We start from the raw sequence: 24906 nt of genomic DNA, 5'->3' as shown, positions 1-24906 counted from the left end.
GAAGAGTGTGGCGGAGAGAATTTAACCCTGAGGAACACCGGCATTAATCGCCATTAGATCAGACGAGAAGCCATCTAGGACAACTCGAAACGATCGTCCACTCAGGAAATCTGATATCCAGTTGCAAAGGCCAACAGGTATCCCGTAGCTAGGAAGCTTGCTAAGAAGGCCCGCATGCCAGACCCGGTCGAAAGCCTTGGACACGTCAAGTGAAACGGCTAGCGCTTCACCATACTTGTCCATGGCCTCGCCCCAGATGTGAGTAGCGTACACTAAGAGATCTCCTGTTGATCGATTCCGACGAAAGCCGTACTGCTGGTCCGATAGGAGATCGTTTTCTTCGAGGTACGCCTGGAGTTTGTTATTCAATACACGCTCCAAACCTTTGCAAAATATGGAGGTGATTGCTATGGGTCGGTAGTTGGCCGGGTCGGTACGGCTACTCTTCTTAGGTACTGGTTGTACGTTGGCAATCTTCCAGGCTTTAGGGACTTGAGCGGATTTAAGAGAGAGGCGGTACAAGCGTGTTAAAACAGGGGACAACTCAGGTGCACAATTCCTCAGGACTATTGCTGGAATCCCATCAGGGCCTTATTCATGTTCAAGGTGCGCAGAATTTTTAGGACCTCTCTTTGGCGAATTCGTATCTCTGGCATAATTGAGTCGCAGGGTGGTATATTTGGCGGTGAGGCACTTCCTGCATCGAGACGCGAATTTTCGGCAAACAGGGCCGCTAATAAGTTAGCCTTTTCTGTTGCCGTAAAGGCCAAGGATCCGTTAGGCTTCAGCAGTGGAGGCAGCGATGGACGACAGAAGTTTGTTTCAACCGACTTGGACAGAGACCAGAATGCTTTACTACCACGGGGGTAGGAAGCTAATTTGGCTCCAAGACGTCTAGTTCGGTTGAAACGAGCCTTCTTGAGAACCTTCTTGTAGGACTTGGCAGCAGAGTTAAAGGCTCTCTTCTTAATCGCAATGTCCGGAGCTTTGGTGCTGCGGGCTGTTGCCCACGCTACAAACGCTGAGTTTTTACGGGCCTCAGCTGCGGCGCACTCAGCGTTGTACCACCTAGGAATCTTGCCATCCAGTGATACGTCAGCATATGGAATAAAGAACTCCATAGCCTGACATATCACTTCAGATATGGCTTGTTCGCAGCTCGACGGATCAGTGGAAGAGAAGCTTATCTGCCGCCAAGGGTAGGATGCAAAAAAGTGTCGCATCTCGTCCCAGTCTGCCGACTTGTATCGCCACACCCGTCTGGTTCCAGTGGGACCGGAGTCCAGAGGGTGGAAGTTGAAAACCGACCTGATCACACAATGATCAGAAGTGCCTAATGGAGCTGCAACTGACACTGAAAACCGCTCAGGGTCGGTAGTCAGCAGAAGGTCCAGACAATTAGGTGTATGACCGTCCACGTCCGGTACCCGAGTTGCTTCATGTACCAGCTGAGAGAGGTTTAGGGATATTGCGAATTTTAGCGCCTCTCTCCCGGCGTGGTCGGTGTTCTGGTATGGGAACAGCCAATCTTGGTGGTGAGCGTTGAAATCCCCCAGAAATACCATTTGAGCAGTCGGGTAACGACTTTGGACGGCATCAGCTGTCACGCTGAGATATTCAAACATCCGAGTTGTCTCCTGGTCACCTTTGTGCGACCTATAGATGCAGGCGTATACAATCTGCTCCAAACCTGTATCCGATATGCACCACATTACCGAAAAATCGGGCACCTCCAAGTTTCGGAGACGTCGGCAGCAGACGTCATTACGAGCGTACATACAGACCCCAGCACGAGGTTTGAAGTTGTGCTCGAGAGAATATCCGGGATACTGTAAGTACGCTATATCCGCTGGACTGGTGATTTGTGTCTCCGTGAGAAAGAGCAAGTGCGGCATGGCGGTCTCAAGGTGGTGGTGGACCGCAAAGAGATTGGAGTGCAAACCTCGTATATTAGAAAGATGCACTGAAAATGAGAGGTGGTGCAGCCGCTGTGAAACATTCTTCTTGCTTTTTTTATGAGTCATTGATTGTGGGCGTGAATAGGTGGGGAAATGGAAGTTGTACGAAGTGCCGCATTTTGGACACCGTGACTTTTACCGCAGAGACGGAGATGGTAGACTCAACTGGAGACCGCGAGGACGCCCGAACCCCCCTGGAAATCGCCACCGGGACCTCTCTCTGGTCGCCAACCAGCACGGTGGAAACCATCCCAGGATTTTTCGCAAGTTGGCGGGGCTGCCTTTCGTAGATGGCGAACCTACTAATTGGGCCCCCTACTAACTGCGGTCGGCCAGCGGTGCACCGTGCTTCGGATCCCGCTGCCCTCCAGATTGAGCCGCCCGGCGTTACTGTGACTACGGTCAGAACCTGTCACCAAATGCAGAGCACAACTATACAGACCCAATCCCCCATGGTAAGCTGCTGCAAACTTCGCACCGGAACACGAAATGCTGCGCGACAATGCGAATTATGCCACTTGACAAATCGCTATGGCGGTGCGGCTTTGTTTGCAGGGTGGTAATGCTAGCTACGGCCGGAGCCTCCCACCTAGAATATGTTGCTCGATTAGCACCACCCAGGGGCCACGTGTAGGGTAAAAAGGGATGAAACCTGTCTTTGGTGATACCTACGGACGTGAGCAACTTTGACCCCCATAGCAACTTTGACCCCCAAAATAACAGCCTGTAAATTACCTACTGCTGGGCTAAGGCCTCCTCTTCCATTAAGGAGGGGGTTTGGAACATATTCCACCACGCTGTTCCAATGCGGTTTGGTGAAATGCACATGTTGCAGAATTTTGATAAAATTAGACCGTCGAGCACGAGATGAATTATAAACACAAATTAAGCACAGTTAAGGTGCTTGCCTGGGTTTGAATCCGAGATCATCGGTTAAGATGCACGCGTTCTAACCCCTGGGCCATCTCCGCTTTCAGAAGTGGTATTTTATTAAAATAAAAAAATGAAAAAAATTGGTTGCCTGTAAAGTCGGTATACGGGCGAAAGTTTTACGTGACAACGACTTATGTCTGTCTCTCTCGCTCTTAGGCGGGCTAACCATGGCCGAGTGGAAGGGACGCGTGCCTCTCACTCGCTCTCATTGTGAGCGCATAACGTGAGCGGAGCGTAACGCAGTTTCTTGTAGTGTCACCCGGCAATCCAATTTATAAGACGTTGTCACGTCAATAACAATCTACCTTACAAATCACTCCTAATTTGTTAATTATTTATTTAAATAGAAATTTTAGCGATATTCTTATTCACTTCAATTTGAATCACAATAAACACACTAGACACTCCCTATAGTAGTACGAGTATATATTCATTTCGTTTCACGTAGAAATTTATGAACACACTAAGAATTAAGATTAATTGATTCCAGAAATCCCAAATGAAGCGCAAACGCAAGAAGCCGAAGATCCAGCCGCTCGAGGACGCCAGCGCCGTGGACGCCGCGCACGTGGCCGAGCTGCTGGACGTCGCCGGCGCCCTGGCCGCGCCCGCGCACGACCAGAAGATCATCATCGAGGACTTCGTCGAGCTCGCGCCGCGCCCCACCACGCACGTGCGTACAACAACAGCCTGTAACACAACGAGTCATTCATAGGAATACTACAGTCTACATCATCAAGTGATCCCTTTGAGACAATTATCCCATAAAGTATGATTATGACGAGCGACCCGTCCCGGCCTCGGACAACAACAACAACAGCCTATAAATTCCCACTGCTGGGCTCAAGGCCTCCTCTCCCTTTGAGGAGAAGGTTCGGAGCATATTATTTCGGAGTTCGGAGCATGATGGTCCATGGTCGAGTTGTGTGTATACCGGTTTTCATGGGTACGCCACTCTGAGGTCCCGGGTTCGATTCCCGGCCGAGTCGATGTAGATTATCATTAGTTTTCTATGTTGTCTTGGGTCTGGGTGTCTGTGGTACCGTCGTTACTTCTGATTTCCATAACACAAGTGCTTCAGCTACTTACATTGGGATCAGAGTAATGTATGTGATGTTGTCTCATATTTATTTATTTTATATATTTATATATTATATATTCCACCACGCTGTTCCAATGCGTGTTGGTGGAATACACATGTGGCAGAATTTCTATGAAATTTGTCACATGCAGGTTTCCTCACGATGTTTTCCTTCACCGCTGAGCACGAGATGTATTATAAAGACAAATTAAGCACATGAATCAGCGGTGCTTACCTGGGTTTGAACCCGCAATCATCGGTTAAGATGCACGCGTTCTAACCACTCGGCCATCTCGACTCGTGCGTACCCCGCGCTCACCTTAATCCTTAACCTTGGTGGTAGGGCTCTGTGCAAGCCCGTCTGGGTAGGTACCACCCACTCATCAGTTATTCTACCGCCAAACAACTGTACGCAGTATTGTTGTGTTCCGGTTTGGGTGAGTGAGCCAGTGTAACTACAGGCACAGGGGACATAACATCATAGTTCCCAAGGTTGGTGGCGCATTGACGATGTAAGGAATAGTTAATATTTCTTACGGCGTCATTGTCTATGGACGATGGTGACCACTTACCATCAAGTCATCTGCTCGTCCACCAACCTATACCATAAAAAAAAACCGGGACGTACAGTACGACACAATGTACACGTAGCATCGGCAAACCCAATGAAACCGATCACTGCCGATTTATACAACCAATAGGAATAGCTCCCTATCGCGCCATTCGACGCTATTCGTCGCTATAGATTCTCGCGTCAGTTCAACTCGTGACAGCAAGTGCATGTAAATCGACGCGTCAAATTGACGAATATATTAGGTCATATGATATTACAAGTTATTACGTTTGTGTAAAGATCATATTCGCGTGAGAAATAAATATTGAGAATTAGGGATAGCGTACTCAATTCGGATGTGATCGGTTTTACGAATTTTGCCGATGCGACATCTGAGTTGTGCCGTACTATACACTTCTGCTTAAACTCACTCTTTCTCTGTCTCTTACTTTCTCTTTCTAGTGTAATTCATCTATATATAACAAGGCAGATACAAAACAGTTGACTACCCTTTTCTTCTTTCTTTTCCTCACGAATCGACCCCCTGATACCTCTGAGTATTTGTTCTTGTTATATTCTTGGCAGTTTTTAATTTAGTCATCCACAACTCTTTAGAATGTTGCCTATATATTCCATTGTCATATAAGGAATACATTATCTTTCATTTTTAAATTTTATAAATGTCTATATAAATGTCAGTGAAGTCGAAAATATTAAAGATTAAGGTATCTTTAGAATATTCCATAAAATACTACCACAGATAAAAAAAGCATGGACTTCGAATTTGCCATTTTTAATTCAGCAGACAGGATGTGTATGTATAACTAAAAATTTGAATTAAAATATAAATTTGGTGGTTTTCCAGAGAGCGGCGAAGAAACGTAAGCGCTTGCGCAGTCGCGCGCCCCGCGGGAGCACCGCGCCCACCACGTGAGTGCTTTGTTTCTATCAACCAATTGGCAATATGAAGCAATATGAAGTGTAGCCGATTACAAATTATAATTTATCTACAACAACAACAACAGCCTGTAAATTCCCACTGCTGGGCTAAAGGCCTCCTCTCCCTTAGAGGAGAAGGTTTGGAACATATTCCACCACGCTGTTCCAATGCGCGTTGGTGGAATGCACATGTGGCAGAATTTCTATGAAATTTGTCACATGCAGGTTTCCTCACTTTTTTTTATTCACCACTGAGCACGAGATGAATTATAAAGACAAATTAAGCACATGAATCAGCGGTGCTTGCCTGGGTTTGAACCCGCAAACATCGGTTGAACAGCGTGGTGGAATATGTTCCAAGCCCTCTCCTCAAAGGGAGAGGAGGCCTTTAGCCTAGCAGTGGGAATTTACAGGCTGTTGTTGTTGTTGTTGTATGTAAATAAAAGAAATCAGTTGGTCTGCACTCTGCCGAATCGTTGCAGGCGACAAATACGACCGCGCGGTCGGCTTAACTGACCAGTCGGAGCATTTTTATTAATAATACACAATACACATAAATATAAATAAAAAATGTGTTAATGACTATATCAGATGTAATCATTACACAGTATAAAACAAAGTCGCTTACCGCTGTCTGTCCCAATGTATGCTTAGATCTTTCAAACGCAACGGATTTTGATGCGGTTTCTTTTAATAAATAAAGTGATTTGAGAGGAAGGTTTTCTTTTAAATACATGGATAATATAGTTAAGAAACAAGAAAAAGTCTGTATTATATTTAGTATCAGTATTGCACTCTTGTGTTATTTCATTAGTTCGGGATGGCCAAAATAATATTATCGTTTTACAATGATGCTCCAATCTCTCTATCTTTTGTTACAATGCCACGCAATCGTCCAATTGTTTTCTAATGACAGCTCAATCATATTTAAAATAAGAAATAGTGTTACATGCCAGTATTAAATGCTATGCCATATAAAATAATATTAATGACAGTTTTACAAATTATTGATCAATTAATAACAATAATAATTGTATATAATAAAGTAAATTCAATAGCTGCTATATTAATAATATGCAATAGTAATGTGATATAAGTTATGATATAGAATCAAATGTCATAACACCGTATTGAAGGCTAAGGTTACTCTGGTAAAACTTGCGAAGACTTACAACAAACAACAACAACAGCAGCCTGTAAATTCCCACTGCTGGGCTAAAGGCCTCCTCTCCCTTTGAGGAGAAGGTTTGGAACATATTCCACCACGCTGTTCCAATGCGGGTTGGTGGAATACACATGTGGCAGAATTTGTATGAAATTTGTCACATGCAGGTTTCCTCACGATGTTTTCCTTCACCGCTGAGCACGAGATGAATTATAAAGACAAATTAAGCACATGAATCAGCGGTGCTTGCCTGGGTTTGAACCCGCAATCATCGGTTAAGATGCACGCGTTCTAACCACTGGGCCATCTCTGCGAAGACTTGCGGGTCGCTAGTTGCTCAGTCAAACTACTTATGTTTCAGGGTCGCTGACTGGGATAACTCCGTGCCCTTAGAGGCCGCAGCCTCCGCGGAGGACGCCCCGCTGCTGGCCAGCGCTGAGAGACGTGACGACAGCCCTGAGAACTGGCACGTGGGTTAGTGCCTTCCTCATTTAAGGCAGACTGACTGCCTGCCTCGCTTGCATACTTAACAAACTGAACGAGACGTCAGCTGTCCCAACGATCCTAAATTCGTTTAGTACCGGTTCTTTTCAAAAACAAAAGCACTAATAGTGTAACTACAGGCACAAGGGACATAACATCTTAGCTCCCAAGGTTGGTGGCGCATTGACGATGTAAGGAATAGTTAATATGTCTTACAGCTTCATTGTCTATGGGTGATGGTCACTTACAATCAGGTGGCTCATCTGCTCGTCCGCCAACCTATACCATAACAAAAAAAAAAACTAAAATTTGAATGCTGTATATTTTGATATTGTATCTAATCGTAAAAGCTAAATTTAAAGTTGAATTTAGAAGAAATCGACAAACATACAGATATGCGTCAAAGCGATGTAGTTTTATAAAGAAGTGTAAAAATATTCAATGATTACTTGATAATGTACGGTCAGTAAAAAAACGTTCGTCAGTTTTCAAATTAATTCCTTTATCAAGTCGTAAACTCTTACTACCTTTTGAAACTAAAGCACTAAATAGTGTGATGTTGGAAACTTACTCTCTAGTTAAAGGAAACAACTATTTACTTTATCGTGGCGTTTATTGGACTAACTCATATATGAATAAAATTATGCTTACATTGCTAAATGCGAGTACTGTTACATACATAATTTCTAACATTATAATTAATACACACATCAATAGACAACTGCGCATAAAATTAAACTTACACAGTAACTTTGCTAGACATGACATACAATTTGACGACCTCCATGGTCGAGTGGTGTGTACACCGGTTTTCATGGGTACGCCACTCTGAGGTCCCGGGTTCGATTCCCGGCCGAGTCGATGGTGATTACCATTAGTTTTCTATGTTGTCTTGGGTCTGGGTGTTTGTGGTATCGTTACTTCTGATTTCCATAACACAACTGCTTCAGCTACTTACATTGGGATCAGAGTAATGTATGTGATGTTGTCTCATATTTGTTATATTATTATTATTATATTATATAATGACATTGCGACGCAATATGTCATTCTCGATCGATAAAGCAGATAATCGCTCGTACTGAGCACACGGAAATAGATCTTAAGGTCGTCACCTTAAGATCTATTTTCGCGTGCTCACTTTCCTTACCCAGACTGTATATATTCAATTACCAGGAAAGTCTAGCTTCCGGCGGAATAACACACACAGAATGGAACACAGGCGCGGCTCCGATCACAGCTACACGTCGGATGAGGTGAATGGCGCCCAGGTAGGTAGCCTGGCGATGAGACTTGGGGAATAAAGTTAAATGTAAAGTAACGTAACAGCCTGTAAATTTCCCACTGCTGAGATAATGCCTCCTCTACCATTAAGGGGGCTGTTAAAATGCGGGTGGTTCAATGGCAGAATATCGATGAAATTAGACACATGCAGGTTTCCTCACCGCCGAGCACAAGATGAATTATAAATACGAATTAAGCACATATATATAGCGGTGCTTGCCTGGGTTTGAACCCGCAATCATCGGTTAAGATGCGCGCGTTCTAACCACTGGGCCATCTCAGCTCTACTGGGGGAATATTATCCGAATATATTTCTGTCGATATTTTTCGAAATAACCTTTTTTTTGCTGTACCTATATATATATAACAAAACAAATAAATCCCTATTAAACTTTTTGACGCTTCGACATATATATATATATTTTTTTATTTTTTTTATGGTATAGGTTGGTGGACGAGCAGATGGGCCACCTGATGGTAAGTGGTCACCATCACCCATAGACAATGACGCTGTAAGAAATTTTAACTATTCTTTACATCGTTAATCTGCCACCCACCTTGGGAACTAAGATGTTATGTCCCTTGTGCCTGTAGTTACACTGGCTCACTCACCCTTCAGACCGGAACACAACAATACTGACTACTGTTATTTGGCGGTAGAATAACTGATGAGTGGGTGGTACCTACCCAGACGGGCTTGCACAAAGCCCTACCACCAAGTATTTACATACAAAGTATATACATATTTACATATATTTACATTTGTTAATGTTGTTATATGAATGATATTGCCCACAGAAGGGGTTTATTAATTTGCGGAGCCGGAAACTTGGCGTTTCAAGTTTGTCTTTAATTTCTATGATAATTATTCAAAAATATATCTTACAAACTATGTTCATAAGTTAAGAAGACATTATCTGAAACTAAACCAATTTGTATAAAACTTTTACGAGAAGATACAGCGTTTTTATTCTATCTGTAGCTATAATTTGCATTTAGAACAACGACACCCCCCCCCCCCCATTTTTAAACTTAGACTATTGACGTCACTTATGTTACTTACGAATTCTTGTAATAATAATAATAATGACATAAAGTTTGAAAAGATAAAAACTTAATTATTATTTTATGTAGGCTGCAAGTGGAACGACGGTGGTCGCGCCAGTGAAGGTGGTGATGAGAAGCAACCTGACCTTCAACTTCGGTGACGAGTTCTTCCGCTGGAGGAAGCGCACGGCGGACGATGTCGCGTAAGATATATATATGTATATATATTGTTGAAGATTTGTCGTTCTGTTGTAACAGCCAGGTGTCAGCAGCTAAGTATAGTACGACACAACTTAGATGTCGCATCGGCAAAATTCGTAAAACCGATCACATCCGAATTGAGTACGCCATCCCAAATTATCAAAATTTATTTGTGATGCGAATATGATCTTTACACAAACGTAATAACTTGTAATATCACATGACCTAATATATTCGTCAATTTGACGCGTCGATTTACATGCACTTGCTTTCTCTGACGCGTGAATCTATAGCGACGAATAGCGTCGGATGGCGCGATAGGGAGCTATTTCTATTGGTTGAGTAAATCGGCAGTAATCGGTTTTATTTTCATTCCATTGCATTTTCCGATGCTACATCTAATTTGTGTCGTACTATACTCCTCCCGGGAATCCCCCCTAGTTGTTGGAGACCCTCAGGGCGTCACGGTTGCGTAAGCGATCCCGTGACATCCGCCGAAAGATGAAGAGGGTACCGTTGGTTTTTTAGTGGGTAAACCCGGTGTACTTGGGCGCACTCGGCGTCTAGGGCTCCGGGGAGTCACACACACCCTCCCCCCCAATTTCTATCATGTGGGGGAAGCGCGTAATGCGTTTTTCCAGCGAAAAAAAAAAGGAGTTAAGTACTCCTGTTTCGGAAAGTATTTAAACTCGTGACAGCTCTGGACCTCTCCAGACGAGCACGAGATTAATTATAAACACAAATTAAGCACATGATGATGAATGATGTTGATTTGAACACGCAATCTTCGGTAAAAATGCACGTGATTTTACCAATGAAACTTAATATATGTATCAAATCAAATCAAAATATACTTTATTCAAGTGGGCTTTTTCAAGCACTTTTGAATCGTCATATAACAATTAAGTGAAGCTACCACCGATTCGGAAAGTAGATTCTACCGAGAAGAACCGGCAAGAAACTCAGTAGTTACTCTTTTTCAACATTAAAAAAAAAATAATAACATAATAATATAACATTTAAAAGAAATATATTTTCAGTGAGCAGAGATGGCCCAGTGGTTAGAACGCGTGCATCTTAACCGATGATTGCGGGTTCAAACCCAGGCAAGCACCGCTGATTCATGTGCTTAATTTGTCTTTATAATTCATCTCGTGCTCAGCGGTGAAGGAAAACATCGTGAGGAAACCTGCATGTGACAAATTTCATACAAATTCTACCACATGTGTATTCCACCAACCCGCATTGGAACAGCGTGGTGGAATATGTTCCAAACCTTCTCCTCAAAGGGAGAGGAGGCCTTTAGCCCAGCTGTGGGAATTTACAGGCTGTTACTTTTACTACTTACTTATATTTTCAGTAATCTTCTCGGCGAGCTCATGATACCGGCGAGCACGCTGACGCCCGTCCGCAACCGCGCGCAACCCGACCCGGAACGAGAGCCGCGCGAGAGCGAGCGGGACGGAGATAGCGCGCGCGAGAAGGACAAGGAGATAGCGCTGTCGGGCCGCGCAGACGCAGACTCCTCGGACTCGGAAAGCGCCAGCACGGACTGATGTTATTTGAAACCAGTTCATTGATTTAAGTTATATTTATTTTTTTAGTAATAATTGCAATTATGTTCTAGTAAACAGATATGTCATTAACGCGCAAAAAGTGAAGACTAGAAAACGTCCCAATTGGGACGTTTGCCTTTAGTCGTTTTACGTGGTAACACGTGATAATACATAATAATTACGTAGTAATACGTTTTGCGTAATTAAAACATCTAGTTATCCCTTTTACTTATTGTTTTTATCAAGCTATCCTTTTTACTTGTAACGAAATGTAAAATAAACGGTCCCCGGCGCGGCACACTATTTTCTGTTGTTTAGTATGGGTATAACATATCTGTTTATTAGAATATCATTGAATAATTGTGTATATTTTATTTAAATTCATACAAAAACTAATTATTATTGTGGTGTAGTATTGTATTGTTTTGCTGACGCTACGTGATTGATTGTCACATTTGATACAAACAGCGCCACTCTTGGATTCGTGGTCAAGAGTAGAACTGTCAACACAATTTTCAAATGTCACTAAGTCTCTACATATAAATAAAATCAAAATGTTTTTTCATTCGATGTTCTTAATAAATAGAGTTATTCATGACGAAGGCTTAGGTTATATACAACTACAAGTATTTAAAACTGGGATATTTACTGTGTTTTTATCTTTATTTGATGGAGATCACTTATTTCTACATTTTCTACAAATGTCTTGTGCATAAGACTCTAAGAAATACTTGTAGTAATAAAAATAACTATGTTAATTTAAAATCTTATATATGTTACTAGCGACCTGCCATGACTTCGCACATATGTCTTTATCGAATCTATCTATTAAAAAAACCGCATCAAAATCCGTTGCGTAATTTTAAAGATCTAAGCATATATAGGGACAGACAGCGGTAAGCGACTTTGTTCTATACCATGTAGCTATATTTGTTGAAGTCACGCTGTCAACATAACTATAACTATGACTTGTTATTAGAGTGACAAACGTATACAGTCAGAATAAAAAAACCTTCGTCAGTTTTCAAATTAATTCCTTTATCAAGTCTTTAACTCTTAGCACCTTTTGAATCTAAACATCGAATGATTGCGACGCAATATGTCATTCTCGATCGGTAAAGCAGATTATCGCTCGCACTGAGCACGCGAAAATAGATCTTAAGGTGACGAACCTTTTCTTACCCAGACTGTACAATATTTGATATAAAATGTATTACCATTTAAAATATAATTTTTCAATGTTGCCTTCCTAGAATTGGGTAAATTATATGTACTATGTTGTAGATATAAATAAGCTTTATATAGAAACTATGCCGTCCTATTTAGACTTCTATAGAATATATCTGTACTATATCTCTTTATATATTATTGTAAACTTAGATTGTATAATTGTATGTTATATATATTAAGTTGCAACGTCTCTCGATAAGACAGAGGGCGCCACTATTTTTCATTGGTTAGGGACTGACTGATGACGTCATACAACTTGACTTAGCTATGTGTATTTAGTGACCAACCGTTGGCCTCAATTTGGCAGCTTGATAGTCAGTCTTTGAATATTATTTTATATTAGTAAAAATATTTTAAATTCAAGTGAAAATCAAAAATCTTTATTCAATATAGAAGTTGTCCATTACTCAGACGCTGGAGTCTGATACCGAACTGAATTAAAACAAAAATTTACTTTAAATACTAGTATAATATTGATATCCTTCTGATCTAATTAAAATTTGTCTATTTGGCATGAGTGATTGAAAAAGAAACAAAAGAAAATCACACCACATTTGCTTTGAAACATTATTTTCTCTTTTCAAATGTTGTAAAAAGGTTTAATATATGGCAAATAAAGTTATTTCAAATTAAATTAATTATCTGTATTATATATACATCTATATTAGAAATGGAATTCGTTAAAAATCTACCACTGGTTCGGAATTTGACGCCTCTTACCTGAGAGGAAATGGCGAAAGAAACTCAGCGGGATATATTTATATATTTTTTTCATGTTATATGTAAGTCAGATTTAATTTGCTTTGTTATCAAATAATATATGTTGTGTATATATAATAATATACCCCTTGATCGCATATGTTCTCAGTAACTAGAAATAAGTGCAATATTATATATATATTTAGTTATATAGTAATGGTGCTCAAATGACATAATATTATTATTATAAGTTAATTATTTTTTCTTTGCAATTATTTCAATTGTTTTAAGGTAAATCTATCTTAAAGTTAGTTTAAGGCTAAACAAGGATGACAGTGCTTTTCCTGTTATATTTATAATTTGTATTTTCTTGAAAGTGATTGGTAATATGTTCTAAACCTCTAAAGAGAGCAGGCCTTAGCCCAGCAGTGGGAAGTTTACAGGATGTTGTTGTTTGGTAATGTTTTTAAATACAATTAAAATAGGCACTGATGAATACCTTTTCTAGATATAGTACGACACAACTCAGATGTCGCATCGGCAAAATTCGTAAAACCGATCACATCCGAATTGAGTACGCTATCCCCAATTATCAATATTTAATTTTCATGTGAATATGATCTTTACACAAACGTAATAACTTGTGATATCACATGACCTAAAAAGTACTTGCTTTCTCGGGTTGAGCTGACGCGAAAATCTATAGCGACGAATAGCGGCGGATGGCGCGATAGGAGGTTATTTTTATTGTAAATCGGTTTTATTTTCATTTCATTGTATTTTCGGATGCTACATCTAGTTTGTGTTCGTATGTGTACGTATTTTGATGTTATTACTATTATTTATTTCATACTAAGAAAAATTGAGTAAAAATTTCCAAGCATTTTTAGAGTATGGGCAAAAAAGTGCATACATAACCAGATCAGAAGCATTTTATTTTACCAAGTAAAAAAAATATTTTATTTGCTGACAGTTATTTTAATACAATGTATTGACAGGAATTGTAAGATTAAAAGTATTAAAGCTTAGTAAGGTTAGGTAAGGTAATTAGGACCATTTAGCAAAAGGTTAAAGAATCTCAGAAGATCAAAGGCTGGTTAATTTTCCCCCTTTTAGGGGGAAAATTTGTTCAAACCCTTTTTTAACTGTATCTTTATCTAACTGTATGTGATTTTATCTTTTGAGTTTAACCAAGTGCTTTCAAGAAAAATAAATCATTCTAAATCTATGTAAATGACTATTAAAATATTATTAAGATCTGACACTAATACATATCATTGTAAAGAAAATTTTAAATAGATTTTTCTAGGAGTTTTTTCTTTGTGTGTTTGGATCTCAATGCTTGTTGGAGATTCGTAATAAACTTTTAAGACTGAACTCTTTCTCTTATTTATCCCAACGTCCAAGATATTGTCTATTTTTTACTTGTTTTCAGGAATTTAATGACTTTTAATTGGCCATCAAAAGAGCCTACATGGCCCAGTGGTTAGAACTCGTATATCTTAACCGATGATTGTAGTTCAATTACAGACAAGCGCCATGGAATTATCATGTGCTTAATTTGTGTTTATAATTCATCTCGTATTCGGCGTTATAGGAAAACATCCAGAGGAAACCTGCATGTGTCTAATTTCATAAAAATTATGCCATGTGTTATGCCAATTATATATGATAATAATCATTACATGTCCTGAACAATGCTTGTGTATTTTTGAAATATGAAATAGACTTACTTTTTTCTTTACTTGGTGGTAAGATTTTGTGCAAGCCCGCCTGTGTAGGTACCACCCACTCATCGGATATTCTACCGATCAACAACAGTAGGCAGTATTGTTGTGTTCCGGTTTGAAGGGCGAGTGAGCCAGTGTAACTACAGGCGCAAGGGACTTAACATCTTAGTTCCCAAGGTTGGTGGCACATTGACGATGTAAGGAATAGTTAATATTTCTTACAGAGTCATTGTCTATGGGTGATGATGACCACTAACCATCAGGTGGCCTATATGCTCGTCCGCTAACCAATTCCATAAAAAAAAAATCTTAGGGATCATATCATTAAAAAATAGTAATGTTTTCTGTCTCGAAATCGAAGACACGAATTTTCGTGTCTTCGATTTAGTTAGGTGTATATTGTTACAGAGTTACCCTAGCCTTCAATACGGTGTTATGACATTGGATTCTATATCATAATTTATATCACATTACTATTGCATACTATGAATATAGCAGGGGCTATTGAATTTACTTAATAGTATACCATAATTATTGTAATTAATTGATCAATAAAATTACTTAAACTGTCATTAATATTATTTTATATGGCATAGCATTTAATACTGGCATGTAACACTATTTCGTATTTTAAATATGATTGAGCTGTCATTAGAAAACAATTGGACGATAGCGTGGCTTGTAACAAAAGATAGAGAGATTGGAGCATCATTGTAAAACGATAATATTATTTTGGCCATCCCGAACTACTGAAATTACACTATTTTATTTAACAGAGCACTAGAAGGCTATTAAGTAGTTGGGTCTGGCTAGATATATAATTATTCAAATCAATGAGACTATTAAATAAATAGTTAACTTAATAAACCTGTATAATTGTTTGGTGAAAAAAAAATGCCCCATTACGTCCTAATTAAATTAACATATTTTTCTCAAGTGTAATTTTATATTTCCCTGCAGTGGGCCCACTAGCATGTTTAAGAAATGAATAAAACTCATTTGTACACAAGTAGTAATATTTATTACAAAAATAGAAAAACTATAATTTTAAATCAGCATGCGATCACAGTATTTGACTTAAACAAGATAAATCTTAAAAGAATCAAAAATTTTACCCTTTATTTGGCACCAATCAGTCTTGGAATAAATTTAGAAATACATAACAATACTTATTGCCTTACTTATCAACACTACAGTAGTCTAATCTATATTAATATTATAAAGTAACTGTCTGTCTGTCGCTCTTTCAAATCGCTGAACCGAATTTGATGAAGTTTGATACACAGCAAATTTGATCTTCAAGAAAGGACATAGGCTACGTTTTAGCTTGACACATGACAACCAATACCCTAAAACGTCAGCAAAGCCACGGGCGACTGTTAGTATTTTTAAAACAGGACTTAAAAGCATTAATTTTTACGTGTGAGACTATATCTTTTGTGCCTGTACTCAGAGTACAGGCGCAAGAGATATACGGTTACCCAACATTTAAACCATTTTTTTGTATAAATAATTCCATAAATTTACACAGCTATAATCCACATAATTATGGTTATAGAAGCTTTAAAAAAAAACATTTCAGAGGTTTTCGTGACTTATGTATCGCCCATGAAAGATATCATCTTACCCTGATATCATAATATAAGTAAAAATATTACTTATTAACCTCTTACTGAGGTCAGTTATTGATATACAATGACTGACCTTGATATTACACTTTTGATAGTGAAAATTAAATATTGTTTATTTTCGGTATAACTGACCTTTGACTCTTAAAGTCAGAACTGCATTTTGAAGATATCGTTTGCAATAAAGAATTTATTAATTATAAATATGGAAAATTAGCCATAACTTATAGATAACATACATTTTGTTAGAAACAGCGTGTACGCAGTAATAGAAATCTTATTTTATTTTACCTTTTTTTTTAGTTTTGTTTAGACATTATTAATTTACATATTTGCGATTTGTGACTTTGATAAAGAAAATATTTATCATGCCATCTCACTTGCACGCTGTTCACATCTCTGTCGTATCTTGTACGGTTCGAAAAACAGTTTTTAAGCTTGACCTTCGAACGGTACAAGTTATTTATAACAATTAACGAAACTAACTTTCGATAATTGATATAAAGATCGAAATATTAAGTTATTTACTTGCATAAGTTAATTTAATAATGCCAGAACGTACACAAAATTAATTTAATTATACACAATAACATTAATTTTTGCTGTCCATACTAACTAAACAAATCTTTATCTAAATCTTTATTGGAATTTAATTCTTCTATCACAGAAAGAGAATCATAATACCAAAACGCTAATTCAATCATAATTTATACATAGTCACTCAGGCGCGCTTCTAGTAAAACTTAAAAACAAAAGTAATCAAATGACTTTTTTTTTTGCTGTCGCTACTCTTATGTCAATCTCACGCACACTAACACATCTTGTTAACACGATAATAGAACAAAATGCACGCCTTTATAATTGAATAGATATACAAATATAAAGATGTACTGTAGACATAAAAAACAAAAAAAATTACTAACAATTTCAGAAATCACTTTTTCTTTCATATAACTTGGAATCTTATATACTCATTAAAGTTAATTCAACCAAAATAATTGAACTACAAAATAAACAGACTTTTGAGATGTAAGTTGAATGAATAAACGTCTTATCTCCATAGGGAGGTTTCGTTCAACCTCCCCCTTCCTCTTCCCCTTTCCTCAGCGCAGACATTCTTATAGGAACCAGCTAGGAATACATCGTTATAGAATATATGTCTATTTACGCAGCTATCGTCTCTATTCCCAAGGTCGTAAGGGCCGATGTCCCTCGTTGGGTATTCATCGAAACTGCCCCCGGAAAAGCTGTTCATAGACGCCATATTCCTTAATTTCTATAACATAAAAAAGAAAATACTTACTTTTTCACATATAAACATACAATCCTTGATTACCACCAGCCAGTTGGTCTCTTATGACGTCTGCCTATCAAGATACTCATTACACAGTATAAAACAAAGTCGCTCACCGCTGTCTGTCCCTATGTTTGCTTAGATCTTTCAAAATACACAACCGATTTTGATGCAATTTTTTTTTAATAAATAGAGTGATTCGAGGGGAAGATTTTTGTATATAAAACATTGACAATATAGTATAGAAACTCTGATAATTTTAGATTGTAATGTGACGTCGTAGTGTCGCGATCCCCTAACGCGAAGTTTTTTTTATATATTAATATATACTTATACATATAATAGGTACTTTAGGATTAAATTTCCTTTACTATTTTTCTTCACTTTAACCCCACATTTTTTTTTAACGGTTAAACCGATTTTCATCAAACATGCCTAAGAACGCCCGAAAAACACCTATAATACAAAAAAAACTAAATTCAAATCGGTTCATTCGTTCGGGAGCTATGATGCCACAGACAGACAAACACGTCAGACTTATAACACCCCCTCTTTTTGCGTCGGGGGTTAAAAAGTGCAAGAGTCGTGTTATTAGCACCAAATAGACACAGCCACCTCACCTGCCTCTGCTCGCTCTCCACGAGGAGCCTTCGCAGGGCGCGCGAGTGCAGGCGAGCGGCGACCACCAGCTGCGACGACGACAACCGCGACAGCGACGAGAAGCTCACGTCCAGTGTGCCCAACCCTATCATCACCATCATATGTATCGATGTCACGACAACACTAGCATTGTGGGGCAATGTATGCGGTTGTACAACAGGATCCCACTATTGAAAATGTCTACATTGCCTAATTTAAAAAAAGGTTGAGGAACGCTTGTGTGCTAAAGGTTACAAACAATTAGTGTGTTTATGGTCGATAGCACACCTTGGGAATGAAACGATCGCCTCCTGGCTATTTATATTCATATTCAATTGTGTATATAATAAAATAGACAAAAAAAGACCCGCTGAGTTTCTTTCGCCGGTTCTTCTCAGGTCATAGACCGGGAGATGATAATGACAAAATATTTGGTCATTTGTACCAGTATGGCATTTGGATTTTTGGAAATTATACGTTACAATGTGACCATTATTATATTTGCCATACTTGTAGTAGAGGGAAAAAGTGGCGCCATACTTCACCAAAAATCCAAATGCCATACTGGTACAAATCATCCAATTTTGTATTTATATTCGTTATACCTCAAACTTACAGGAAAAAATAGTGCCATACTGGTACAAATCGTTCGAATTACCAATAAAATCTTAGGATTTTGAAAAAATATTGTTTAAATTCGCCGCCTCCCACAGGTATGGCATTATCAGACTTCTATTTATGATCGTACAGGGAACTGTTAAAAAAAGTTTCAGGGGGGTACAAATCGTTTGGCCAAAAAAAATAAATTACTCCTTTGCAGTGGTATGGCGGCCACTGGGAACTGTCGGAAAAGTATGGCAAGGTGATTTTCGTGAATGGCAACTCGACGATAATTAGCTATCCAAAAATTAGCCTGGTACAAATGGTTCAATTGTTCTATTAAAATTAATGTATTCGCGTCGGTATGGCGGGCTGTAAGCCACACCCGAGAAGTATGGCATTACGCTACCGCCTACTTCGTTTTTTTTCGACTATCTGAAAATACAAGCATTTTTGTGGAACAAATCGTTCGACACTCGTTATTTTTCCGACACGTTCGATTAAAGCCCACGCGATTGGGCCGCCGGTGCGAGCGGTATGACCATCATTTTCCTTTTTGCCTTTACGTAATTAGACCCCTGAAGAACCGCCATACTGGTACAAATGACCAAATATTATTAAATAAAATTTTTATGTTCAAGACTCAAATTGTTAGTACCAAGATTTCTTATTCACAAGATAGACAGTCATCTACATAAACAAGAAAGTGTAATGGACCAAAAATGAATCCCTGGAAGACCCCACACTTATAATTTCTATTTATTGTTGTGAAATCAGTGAAGCGGCTGGAGATTTTGTAAAGACCATAGTCGTTTACGTGTAGTACATTGATAGACTCGTGTCCTACTTAGTCGAAAGCTAATTATCTGAAACGACCGCCTGCTTATGTAACTCTATAATAAATTGGGGTCCTTACTTGTACCTTACATGTAGCATTGGAAAAAAACGTAAAACCGATTACTGCCGATTCACACAACCCATAAAATAGCCCCCAATCGCACTATTCATTGCTATAGATTCCCATGTCAATTCAACCCGAGAGAGCAAGTGCATGTAAATCGACGAATATATTAGGTCATATGATATTACAAGTTATTAAGTTTGTGTAAAGATCATATTCACATAAGAAATAAATATTGATAATATGGGATAGCATACTTAATTCGGATGTAGGATGATAATAGGTTTTACGAATTTTGCCGATGCTACATCTAAGTTTTGTCGTACTGTACATAATTATGCACAGTAGCGTTCATAAAGCAGCCTGTGTATGAATGAAGGCTTGCTCACCGGCGGGCAGCGCCAGCTCGGTCTCGGAGGAGTGCGGCGCGGCGTGCGCCCCGCGCACGAACTCGCCCTCGCTGTCCACCGACCACGAGCACGAGCGCTGCGCACGCGCACGCACACACGTTAGTTGACATACAACGAGTCATTCATAGGACTACAAAGTCTACATCATCAAGTGATCCCTTTGAGACAATTATCTCATAAAGCACGTTATTTGACACATAACAAATTATTCATAGGAAGGCGTCTACATCATCCAGATCCCTTTGACAATTATCCCATAAAAGTATGATTATGACGAGCGACCCGTCCCGGCTTCGAACGGGTACATACATTTTTTTAACAATTTTTCCTTTTTTGTTACTTTGCCGATCAACCTGTTTAACGGTTCTCTTTATATATAGTTGATATATACTATATATTTATACAAAAACCTTACTAAAATATACCTAAACCTTCCATATTATGAACCCCTCTGCCTATAAGTGATAATCGCATGAAAATCCGTTCAGTAGTTTTGGAGGCGCGAACATACAGAAAAACAGACGCGGCCAGGGGACTTTGTTTTATAATATGTAGTGATGACTTTCTGACGGGTTTCAACTTGACGATTCAAACAGACAAACCGACAAAAACCATTCTAATCCTTCACACTTATGATCCTACAGTCTTCAAATCCATCATGATTGCAGCATACAACATACCTTCGAAACTAAGAATTACCGTAAGAAAATTTTACATGTTCCCAGTGAAACTTCGAATAATGGTGCAATAGTCTTCTCCTTATAAGGAGAGACGAGATGTCCCAGTGGTTAGAACGCGTGCATCTTAACCGATGATTGCGGGTTCAAACCCAGGCGAGCACTGAATATTCATGTGCTTAATTTGTGTTTATAATTCATCTCGTGCTCGGCGGTGAAGGAAAACATCGTGAGGAAACCTGCTTGTGTCTAATTTCATCGGAATTCTGCCACATGTGCATTCCATCAACCCGCATTGGAACAGTGTGGTGGAATATGTTCCAAACCCTCTCCTTAATGGAAGAGGAGGCCTTATCTCAGCAGTGGGAAATGTACGGGCTGTTACTTTACTTTAAGGAGAGACATTTTCCAGGTGGGGCATGTATGTGTACTCACTCACCTCTGATGCCCAATGCGCACCGTCGATTAATCGAGGTCTCCAGTCCTCTGGATTAATGACATCAGGATAATCCAACCCATCTGGAACATCCGTTTCTGGTGCTGTGGTATAAAACATACGGCTGACATACCCACTACAGATATTATTTGCCATTAAGTAAATATAAATAGAAACGCTGGCTATCATTTCAATGATGTGATCTTTCAACTCCTAAAACAAGGTGTCGCGTTGGCATTTTAGCTCGAAACAATGAAAAACTCAAAACAAATGAAATTTCAAATAAGTTTGAACCAAATAAGATTCAATTGGAACCATTGCGGTGGTGACAATGACCTCTTAACCTTTCGAGCACAGGAGTATTTTCCAAACTAAAGAGTCTGTGTCAAAAAATCACGTAAATAAGTCTTTCAATAATTTCAAATACCTTGCGTCCAAATATCTTGAGCCGTGTGTCCAGAATCTAACACAATTCCAGCATCTGCCTTCAAATCTTGATAGCAATCCGTTTTCCATTTGGAGTCAACATTTCTACCCCACGAAGCCTCTCGGCAATCGTCTTCCAAACCATCTTCATTGTTCGGCTGTTCTGATGTGATTTCTTGTGACCTTGCTGCTTTCTGTAACTCTTCTAATCTTCTCCGAGTACAAGTCTTAAGTTTTTGGGTAGAATTTATTCTTTCTACCCAATTATCATTACTATCCGTATTAATGTTCCACATTAAACTTTTCTCCTTATCGATCGTGGAAGATTTCGGTGTATCTTCCGAGGGCACAGTGCTTGGCCAAATATTAACTGGTTCGAGCCATTCCTGCGAAAGCTCCTTATTTCTTTGATCAGAAACTGACAATAATTTAGTCTGTGCGGTTTTTTCTGAAATATAATAAATAGAGTAAAAGTCAGTGTGTCAGCAGCTTTGTGGAATTTTGAAGTAAATTGTCTTAAAGTTCTTCAAAAAATGATGCTTCTTAAGTGTAGCACTGGAAGAACAGGTCTTCTTAACAGGGGTTTAAGGGAGTTAGAATTCGAAGTGTTGAACGAGAATGATCGGGAAGGGAAGAGAATATATACCAATTAATATTTGTAACATTGGAGAACCAAAGTATTTTGATTGTTTCATTGGCGATATTTTGGTATGTAAGATTAGGCAAAGTTACAGGCACAAGTTTGTTAAAGAGAGTTAGATCGATATCAAAAATAATTTGGCGCAGATCTGAATCAGCCATTACATAGCTAACTCCAAGTTTCTGAAACTCTAATCAAAGTCAATTTAACTAATTTCAATTTCCATTGTTAGAGCATGTGACGTAATAAGCAACAAATGTTTTAATTCATCATCAGATTTCTGACTGACTTCCAGGACGGCAGATGTTGAAGTTGATGGCTGCTTATGAATCAGCTGCTTACACATGCTGCGGCCACATTAGTGATATGGCGAAGACTTGCGTAAAGCAACATGTTTAGACATTCAATCCTTAACATCGTGATGTCGAGCAGCATGTATATTATATGACAGAACCATACAAGTTTTTGCACTATACTGTGACCAGTGTGTGTTGCTTGGTGGTTGTGTTAGCCCGTCTGGGTAAAATAACAGTACTCAGTATTGTTGTGTTCCAGATTGAAGGCTGTGTGAGCCAGTATAACTACAGGGGACATAACATCTTAGTTCCCAAGGTTGATGGCACATTGACGATGTAAAGAATAGTTAATATTTCTTCTAGCGTCATTGCCTATGGGTGATGCTGACCATTTACCATCAGGTGGCCCATATGCTCGTCCACCAACCTATACCATAAAAAAACCGCAACGTGGGGTCACCATAAACGTAAATAACGCCATAAATAAAGGCTTAAAAATGAGGGATATGATAAAATAAAATATAAAAGTACCAGAGTCAGAATCAACAAAGGCCACATTGAGGGGATCTGATCGCTCAGCAATGTCATGTTGGTCCAGATTATAGGTCACATTCAGGTTTTTTCTGAAATTAAATCATTACTTTTTAGGCAAAGTTAATACAGTATTTTTAACTCCAGTTGTAGTTGTGACTCTTGATTATAAGATAATTCATTTCTAATTACCATTTTCTAGAAATATAGCACATTCATTTGAATTACTATGTCATAAATATACAACATAGGATCTAGGTGCCTGTTATATTACATCAATCAAAGCAAAAAAAAGTTGTTGATGAAATGGTACCATAATGCATTCCTAGGTAATATTACCAACAAACATTCATAAAAGTCAATGTGTGTTTTAAATATACTATTATAAATCAAATGAAAATAGCTGTTACAAATAACAATAAAAAATTTAAAATCCTTAAAGTATTCAATGTCTGTTTCACAATTACTATTAAATAAATTATATTTTCATTTTGACCTATTTTTTTAACTCAGATTAGATGGACTTAAGTAGAATATTATGGTGCACAATATACTGTTATAATACTTTTATTAATGTTTGGCACTTTTATGATTAAATTACCTACAATAATAGTCTTAGTCTACTACTATTATTATTGTAATCAATAAAAAAGTGCTACTTTTGCCATTTTTATCATCAACTATTTTGTTTTTTTCAGAGACAAAATTTAAATTATATTCAATATAAATAAAAAATTGAAGCTGCTCCAAGCATATTTTTTTCATTCCACACCTAAATTTATTTGGGTTATTTACATTAAGAAATACAATTTACTATCTTAAGTTTAGACAATAGAAGATTCACTTGAAAAATATTCAAGAAATGTATTAATATAATTTTTAAAGTTTAAGATAACTTGTGAAATATATTTAAGGCATGAAAAGAGCCGCGAAGCATCATAGTCAAGCACAGAATAGCATACAAACTTAATTACAAGAGTAGTTAGTAAAAAAATTAGCATTTTGTGCATTTATGCCTTATTCATATACCTAACATCGTTAATAGGCCAATGCAATTTTCGGTTCTTATTACTTCTGGCGTTACAACGTATGTTTTAATATAAACTTACTTCTTTTCTGAAGATTTTTCAGATTTCTTCTCTTTACGAGCTGGGCTTAGTTTCCAATTATTCTGTTTTTTATAAAACTCAAGACGATATATGGCTATTAGCTCGGGTTTTGTATTTTTGCATGCAGACATATTGAATAATGCAATTCGTTTTAATTTTGTAAATAGTTCTTTTCAAAATAAATAATATTGTGCTGAATTGCTAATTTATCGTATACACTTTTGCATTGCATTTGAAGTTGCCGGTACTTGACAAAAATGTGTTAAGTTAGGTTGTCACCTATTATACCCACTACAGGGTATGAGTTTAATACATAAAAAATATTAATTTATATTGAACTTAACATATGTTTTATTATTTAACATACATATATAAAAAGTTTTTTATATACATATTTATATTTATGTAAAAAAACTTTTTTTTATAATAATTATAACTGAATCAAGAATAAAAATAGCAA

General features: G+C 38.2%; 2 protein-coding genes across 2 annotated transcripts in view; one reads left to right on the top strand and one right to left on the bottom strand.

Moving 5' to 3' along the window:
- Positions 1 to 11343, top strand: part of LOC124540924 (polypeptide N-acetylgalactosaminyltransferase 1-like) — a 29962-nt gene extending 18619 nt beyond the window's left edge. The window contains exons 15-20 of the mRNA XM_047118700.1: positions 3382 to 3564; positions 5391 to 5455; positions 6991 to 7103; positions 8289 to 8383; positions 9531 to 9646; positions 11005 to 11343. Of these exons, the coding sequence (XP_046974656.1) occupies positions 3382 to 3564; positions 5391 to 5455; positions 6991 to 7103; positions 8289 to 8383; positions 9531 to 9646; positions 11005 to 11200 (768 nt within the window). The 3' untranslated portion in view covers positions 11201 to 11343. The remainder of the gene's footprint in view (positions 1 to 3381; positions 3565 to 5390; positions 5456 to 6990; positions 7104 to 8288; positions 8384 to 9530; positions 9647 to 11004) is intronic.
- A 5934-nt stretch (positions 11344 to 17277) lies between these two features.
- On the bottom strand, positions 17278 to 24677 carry LOC124540923. The gene is made up of 7 exons (XM_047118699.1): positions 24447 to 24677; positions 23338 to 23429; positions 21872 to 22318; positions 21448 to 21548; positions 20311 to 20407; positions 18402 to 18526; positions 17278 to 17763 (listed from the first exon to the last, which is right to left on the bottom strand). The coding sequence occupies exons 1-7, from the start codon at positions 24575 to 24577 to the stop codon at positions 17539 to 17541; spliced, it is 1218 nt and encodes a 405-aa protein (XP_046974655.1). The 5' UTR covers positions 24578 to 24677; the 3' UTR covers positions 17278 to 17538.
- Positions 24678 to 24906: the final 229 nt, after the last annotated feature.

The sequence above is a fragment of the Vanessa cardui genome, chromosome 27, assembly GCF_905220365.1.
Source record: "Vanessa cardui chromosome 27, ilVanCard2.1, whole genome shotgun sequence".
Taxonomy (NCBI): domain Eukaryota; kingdom Metazoa; phylum Arthropoda; class Insecta; order Lepidoptera; family Nymphalidae; genus Vanessa; species Vanessa cardui.
The sequence above is the reverse complement of the archived record's forward strand: the minus strand, read 5'-3'. Positions and strand labels throughout refer to the sequence as shown.